At 32.5% G+C, this 7,948-nt stretch overlaps 1 protein-coding gene across 1 annotated transcript; it reads right to left on the bottom strand.

The window, feature by feature from the left end:
- Positions 1-3,181: 3,181 nt before the first annotated feature.
- Positions 3,182-5,851, bottom strand: LOC143562120 (IQ domain-containing protein IQM2-like). The gene is made up of 8 exons (XM_077050022.1): positions 5,250-5,851; positions 5,025-5,139; positions 4,844-4,909; positions 4,672-4,760; positions 4,488-4,578; positions 4,150-4,389; positions 3,934-4,035; positions 3,182-3,824 (listed from the first exon to the last, which is right to left on the bottom strand). Exons 1-8 carry the CDS (start codon positions 5,606-5,608, stop codon positions 3,222-3,224), a joined length of 1,665 nt encoding a protein of 554 aa, XP_076906137.1. The 5' UTR covers positions 5,609-5,851; the 3' UTR covers positions 3,182-3,221.
- Positions 5,852-7,948: the final 2,097 nt, after the last annotated feature.

The following is a 7,948-nucleotide window of genomic DNA, read 5'->3' on the forward strand; positions in this document are numbered from 1 at the left end:
TTTAGCCGATAATTTTTCAAGCTATTTTCAAGCAAAACGCGGACTTTTTGAACAGCTCTAAACTTGACAAACCACCCATTCAAGAACTACAAAAGGTCAAGTCAGTGAGATGTACACATGAGAGAGAGACAGTGAAACACCTACTTTTGAGGTTCCATGATCTCTATATATGTATCATCATTGTTTCAAAAGTGTTCATGGTCTTGTTTAGTTGGTTTTTATGAAAATTCTAAACTGAACCGCCAACTATGATTTCGTATAATAGCTTACCAAATGGTAGGTTTGCTTGGGTCAGATGGACAAGCCAAAACGGTTCATTTAGCTCTTTGGACAGTCATTAATTCTTATACCAGATTATTAATTAATCTATGTTACATTTTAAATTTTATGAATTAAATACATATGATATATGCATGACTACTTAATCTAAACAAAAAATGGAAAAAAGAAACTAATTAAGGTATATGGTAGATTGGTTTACACAATCGGTTCTAAGTTCTAAATCATGAATCAAACCGTTAAGTTGGGTATTTAAGTTGTGAAACAAACTATTAAACCCACTTTTTAAGCCGTTAGTCGAACCGTATAAATCTAAAAACCGGCTGATTAACTTCACATTAAACCAGTATGATCTAAACTTGACCAACATGTTTAAATTGTTCGGCTTAGTATCAAGATGTGCATCTAGTCAATCAGTTTAAAGTGGATGAGGATAAGAATCTTCCTGATCACAATTATCAATAATTAATTATTCCATAGTTAATATATCTACCATGCATAGTTGTATACATGCATGAACTAATAAAATTAAACAAAATCCCAAATACATAATATATTAATCATAGTACCTTAATGTTTTTTGTCGTCATCTTCTTGTCTGTTCTTTGAACAATGATCTCAAACTCAAGAAACACCATGATCATAAAACCATTTGATTATATTGTATTAATTGACATTGTTACTTCAAATAATTCCAAAGCTTCATCTTAAAGTTTTATAATTGTAATTATTAGCTTTTCTTATTTTGAATCACTAAATTTCCAATATTATAACTGTGTCAAGTTTAATACATTTTGATTCAAGTAAACATTGCCACATAAGCAGTCTACACTCACTCGATAATGCTTAAGTGTATTTAGTTCTTTTGTCCTCCATAGTCATTGCGTCTAAATCATGTTTGCAATATTTGAGGTCCGGTGATCTTATGAACTTATCATCTATATATCAAGCCCACGGCCTATGTCGGAATGCCTAGAGTGTTACATTTACTATTATTAGTCTATTACATACATTAGTAAACATTTTAAATTTGTTGCATTTAAAGATTATGGTTTTTATATGTTGCACACTTCTATAAAACAAGTTCAATAGTTTTTTTCTTTTCTCTCTCAATTTTTTTAGGGTTAACCCTACTAAAAACAAGATTCAAATACATGCATGACATGCTAATACACAAAGTTATATATGGTCATGTAGATTAATTAATTAATTAGAAAAAACATTAAGGAAATTTTTTAAACTTAAACAAATATAAGCAAGTGGGAATCAAATTTCTTGATTGAATCACCAATGTGAAAGAATTATGTTTCACTCATGGAAACCTTTAAAGGTGAAGCAATGGTAAGCCCCAAATTCGTTTCTAGCCAAGGTTTTAGATTTAAATCACGCATCGGCTAGTTCCTAGCTACATAGCTTCTTGAATGTCACTTGCTCAACACAAGTTTACGATTTATCTGATTCTTTTAGTTAGCAGGGTACGTATAGTCAGGATCGCTAAATGAGAGTGATAAAATCATATTAATATATCTTAATTGGTACCAAGGAACTTCAATAGAATTATTTTTATTTTCCTTATTTGACGACTACGCCAAATGCCAGTATTTAACTAACAATGTCGCAACGCGTATGTAAATCCCTATAGATTATTAAAATAATGGTTGTGCATCTCAATCACATGTGGTCACCATGTTCCCTTGTAGATGGTACCAAGGACATTAGAACTGCCAAATCTATATGATTAAACAACTTCATATACCATAATACTACTGTAACAAAACCTAGGGCCAAAACAAAGAATATTGGATTCTCATGAATCTTTGTTTCATTCCATGCATACTTACCATTCTTTTAAATATTTGCTCTCGTTTTCATAACTCGAACGACTAAGTTTATAGAATTTAACAGTGTCCGTGTCTGACAAGTTGCTAACTCTACAATCAAGAAATACGCAATATACCTTGGAATAAATAATTTTCCTTTATTAAAAATGAAACTTTTATATATAATTTTCATGGTTTCAATAAACAAATAAGACCTCCATTTCCCCATAAAATGATAAAATCCAAGTAAGCTCAAAGCTAAGCATTGTTACCTAAAACTTTGACTAATCAAGAGTCAAAGTCTTTCCATTTTAATAAAAAAAATAATCAAATATTATATCAAAATTCCAGCAAAATTTCTGCAATTACGCGTTTGAAGATATAAATGCTATAGTGACAACTATGAGAAAGTGTACGGTCTGAAAGTACACCCATCCGTGCATAAAGTACAACCAAGACACTAGTATTGTCAAACAAATTAAATGAACATTCTACATTTTATTATTCAAATGTAAAATAAAATTATTATCATTAAAGAATACACGAGGGTGATGGTGGAAGACCAGATGAATATGTTGTTTTTACTAGTTGGGTTTGTTGAACTGAACGTGTTTTATCACCGCATTGGCGTGCTTCCTAACGAGTGTTCACATGTGTTGGCCTTAGGTGAGGGTTTTTCCCGGCCAAAATCGGTTCGAACCCGCTTAACCGAACCAAAACCGGGCAAAAACAGATCCAAACCGAAATCGTAACCAGGTCAAGAAATCAATCATAAATCTGTTTTGACTTTTGTTGACCAAATTAAACCGGTTTTAGGTTTTAAATTGGTTTGTGCACCTGTACTATAAAGTCAAACAAATCAAATGAATATTATGTTTTATTCAACTGTAAAAAATAATTATTATCATTAATGAATGAATATTGAATACACATGTAACATCTACAATTTTATTTCCCACCTATATATTTATATAAGTAAAAAAAAATAAAAAAAAACTAAAGTTGTATACATGTTTGAATCTTTGATACTTTGATCATGTTAACTTTAAAAAGAATGAATGAAATAAATCATTAATCTCCTATGTTAATCTCATATCTACCCTAAAAAAAATAATAATTTAATCAAAAAATCATTTGACTTGGGGAAGAACTTGTTCTATAAGGTCCACAATTTCTTGAAAAAAAACTCTTATTAATATTCTTGTGGCTGCAAGGGGCACTTTTGGGAGATAAATTTGCTTGCTCCAATGCATGTGACTGCATCTCAGTAGGGTAGTCTCTCAAACACCCTATGCGGGGCCCGGCTCCCGTGCTCCATTTGCACGACAGCTGGCGTCCCAGTTGAAAAGATTTTGTTCCTTTATGCGAACCTATTCTTTTCAAGATTGACTTTTTAGGGACTGTTTTGTCTAAACTCGGCTCGTCTTCGTCATCTGACACGTCATGTGCTGACGTGGCGTCATCGTCAGCGTGATTCTTGGTGTCGAGAGTGGTTAGTTTCCTGCTTGATGAACGAGAAAGTCTCGATTTTTTTGGCGAGTCCAGGGGTAAATTGGTAATTTGTTTCATGACAAGTGTCACTTTTGAGATGTGATCGACTAAAGGCATGTCTTCTGTATCTAAGCGTTCCTTTTCGCTCACGTCGTCTTTTGACGAGTGAGTTCTTACATGAAGGCTAACGCCTTGCTTGTTAAGAGACTCGTTATCATCTTCATCTGAATTCATCTGATAATAATAATAATAATAATAATAAAAAATTTAATAATTAATAAAATATTTTTATCTTTTATCAATTAAAGAAAAGTAAAAAACTTTAGAATCTTATTTTTTTTACCTTAACATAAGTAGTATCCACATCATTATCTTGCAGAAACGAAACAAAATCTTGGAAATTTTCTTGTGTGGGACGATAATGCCCGCTATGAGGCCAAATCGCCTGTTAAATAATCACAAATCACAATATTATTAGCATAAATTTACAAAAAAATATATATATAAAAAATAAAAAAATTATATACCAAATTACCTATATATATCAAATTAAAATTACCTTTAAAACGCCTTTCTCAGAAACCAATCTCCCGGCTGCTAATGTGGCACCGCCAGCTAAAAAACTCGAATGTTGAAATAAGCCTTTCTTTTTTACTCCAACATATAAAGTTCTAGACGTACTTAAAACAAAAATCCATTTAGAACCCGTTGATGATCCGGTCGTGTCTACATATTCTCCTGTTTGTTTATATAAAAGCTTCCCGTCCTCTATCGCAACCTCATATTCCCTCCTCTCCATCTGTTAAAAATATATAAAAAAACAAATCTTTAAATAATTGTTCGTTTGTTAAAAAAACGAAAGTTTAGTATATTAAAAAAATGACGAATGTCATATACCGGGCCGAGGTATTTTATGCATTGTTGTTGAAGTTTTGACCGCGGACATTTGTCAACAAGATTCACTTCTTTCCCTTCTCCTATATCCAACCTGTATTTTTTTTACAAAATATTATATTAATTAGATTATTTTTATATTTTTATTTTTTTTAAATATGATAATATTGCTATGAATTATGCTTACCAGTAGAAGAATGGTTCTTTGCTTTGAGACTGCAACCAATTTAAATAGTAGAAGTGAAGATTATGCCCGTAACGATGTCGCGGATCAATCTGTTTTTTCAAAAAAAAAATTAATAACTAAATAATAAAAATTATATCACTCACATTTTTAAAAAAATATATGTTTAACTTACTGCTTCAAGCCAGTGCTGCAAGGCAAGCTTTTGGGCTTTACTATTCTTTGACAAGCCTTTTCCAACCTACAAAAACCAAAATAAAATATAATAATTTTGTAAATTTTTTGCATTTATTATTTGTAAAAATTCATAAATTCATTTTTTTTATATATAAGTTATAAAGTTTGTATTTTTTTACCTTGGCAGCCCTTGTTCTTGCTCGGGACCAACGCGAAATGGCGGTTTCTTGTTTATCAATATCGAAAAACGATATTGAACTTCTTTTAAGTTCTGCAAAATCTAACAGCTTCCACCTACAAAGATGCATCAAAATAAAATTAAATAAATAATCAAATTGGAACAAAAAATAATAATAATAATAATAATAATAATAATTATAATAATAAATAGTTAAAACACATACCAGCTTTGTTCGATTAGAACCGCGCAATCTGCAAGCTTTCGCCTAGTTCGAAAACTTTTATAAACTTTTTGCAGCTTAGTGGCTGCTTCATGTTTAGGACTCCCAGAGTCAAGTTCTTCAACATTACCAGATCTTATTGATTCAAAGGGCATTTGAGTCTTTTCAACATGGTTATCTGAAGACACTTTAAAGCTAACAGATTTATCAAACTTCATTACTTGAGAAGCCATTAACTGCATTGCCAATGGTTCGGATTTGGGTTCGGGATCATGGTTCTTAACCTCATCATCTTGTTGTAAGTTGATGGCTGAGTCTAAATCTGTGTATGCTGCAAATGGGCATGAAAATAATAACCCCATGCAAGTTTTGAGAGCCTCTAGATCAACTTTATTTTCCTGTTAAAAAATACTTGATTAATTAATAATAATTAGGCCTGTAAGCGAACCGAACGTTCAGTAAACTGTTCGTGAACAGTTCAGCGGGAAGTTCGTTTATTTAATAAACGAACGAACATGAACAAGAAATTTGTGTTTGTTTAATTAAAGGAACGAACATGAACACATGTTTTGTTCGTTCATTTATGTTCGTGAACGTTCGTTTAAGTTTTGAGTACCTTCTAGAACTTTATTTTCCTGTTAAAAAATATTTGATTAATTAATAATGTGGTTAGTTAAGATCATGATAATAATAATAATAATAATAATAATAATAATAATAATAATAATATGGCATTTGTGAAAACATGTATGTGTTTGATATGATGTTACACCAAACATAAAAAGTGTTTATTCAAATGTATTTGGCCATAAATGACACCTAATAAAAACAAGTAACAGACATAATGAATTGTAATGAGCTGTGACATCACCGAACTGATAAAAAAATATATATTATAAAAGATTATAAAGTGTTTATTCAAATGTTAAACGGGCCGTGTTCTCGGGTTGGCGGTTAAACCTGACATAAACCCGAAATTTTGACACGAACCTGAACCCGAAAACTGTGTTAAACACATGAAACCAAACATGACCAGATTGACCCGAAAGTTTTTTATTTGTTTTTTCACATAATGATACTTTAAACTATAGTTTAAAAAAAAATAGAATGTTATATAAAACAATCACATTTTCATTATAAAATCTTATGTCAAATTAAAATGTAGTTAAAAATTTCTTATAAGAAACTCAACCAATTTAATTTAGTACATAAAATACATTTTAAAAAATAAATGGGTAAAACAGATCAACGATCAAGAAAACAAAAAATTCTGGCTTTAAATCAAAATATCAAATCTTGAGATTCAAACAAAAGATTCAAAGAAAGAAGAGATTCAAGGGATTGATACCTTGGAGAATATGAATGAATTTGATTGGGTTCAAAGCTGTATGAGTAGTTATTGATGGTATGTATGGTATGATAATAATATGTTAGAAGAGAAAATTGTATTAATCATCCATCCACAATATTATTATTATTATTATTATTATTATTATTATTAGTTTACAATCTCATCGCCGGAGCTCCGCCGCCACCGTACAATATTATTATCGTAGGTCACATACAATATTATTATCGTTTACTCAGTCCAACTTCTTTTCTTTTCTTCTGATTCACCCTCTGCCGCCACCGTAACATGTCGCCGGAGCTCCGCCGTCGCCGCCGCTCAACGCCGCCGCCGCCGAAACTCAAGGGTTGTAGATTGTGTCACGTTTCTAGCTTATTCTCGTTAGCTCACGGTGTCTCATCCCGGTTTCAATATTGGTGACTTGCTAAAATCCCGGTGAGATCGTTTCATATCTTTTATTTTTGTTGGCAATAGGCCTTGATGCTGCTAGAGTAGTCAGTCCAATTTATCTGTTACTGTGTGCCGTGTGTCTATTATTATTATTAGTTTTTGTTACTACTATTATTATTATTATTATTATTATTATTATTATTATTGATTTGGTGTTCTATTGCTTGTGTTTGTGTGATTAGTTGCAACCATAGAGCGTAGGAACCATGACTATTACCTGAGACCATGTCCTGAATCGAGGGGTGTAGGAAAGAGTAAAGATAGGGAGCGTATATTGCGTTTGGCTTCTTAGAATGTAGGAACATTAAATGGTAAGTTGTTAGAATTGGTAGATGTGCTTAAAAGACGTAGGGTTCAGATAGCATGCCTCCAGGAGACTAAGTGGAAAGGACATAGAGGGGCTGAGTGTAATGGGTATAAGTTGTGGTACTCGGGGTCTGATGGAGCTAGGAATGGAGTGGGGTTTCTAGTGGCTAAGGAAATACACACTAGTGTGGTGGAGGTGATAAGACATAATGACAGGATTATGGTGTTGAAATTAGTACTAGGAGAGGAAGTAGTGGCAGTAGTCTCCGCCTACGCGCCTCATGTAGGCCTAGGGGATCAGGAAAAGAGAGAATTTTGGGATTGCCTAGACGCAGTGGTAGGGGGCATACCTAGGGGGGAGAGGATTTGCATAGGAGGTGATTTTAATGGACACATTGGTAAGGCTAACGATGGTTTTCAAGCCGTACATGGGGGTTTCGGTTTTGGTGATAGGAATGAGACCGGAACAGATCTTCTAGAGTTTGCGGTGGCACATGACCTAGGTATTATAAATTCTTTTTTTAGGAAACGAGATTCTCATTTAATCACTTTTAGCAGTGGCGGACGCGACACGCAAATTGACTACCTTTTGATGAGG

This window comes from Bidens hawaiensis, unplaced genomic scaffold (assembly GCF_021521415.1).
Source record: "Bidens hawaiensis isolate Kalapana, Puna unplaced genomic scaffold, B.hawaiensis_p1.1 tig00020911_1, whole genome shotgun sequence".
NCBI classification, from domain to species: Eukaryota; Viridiplantae; Streptophyta; class Magnoliopsida; order Asterales; family Asteraceae; genus Bidens; species Bidens hawaiensis.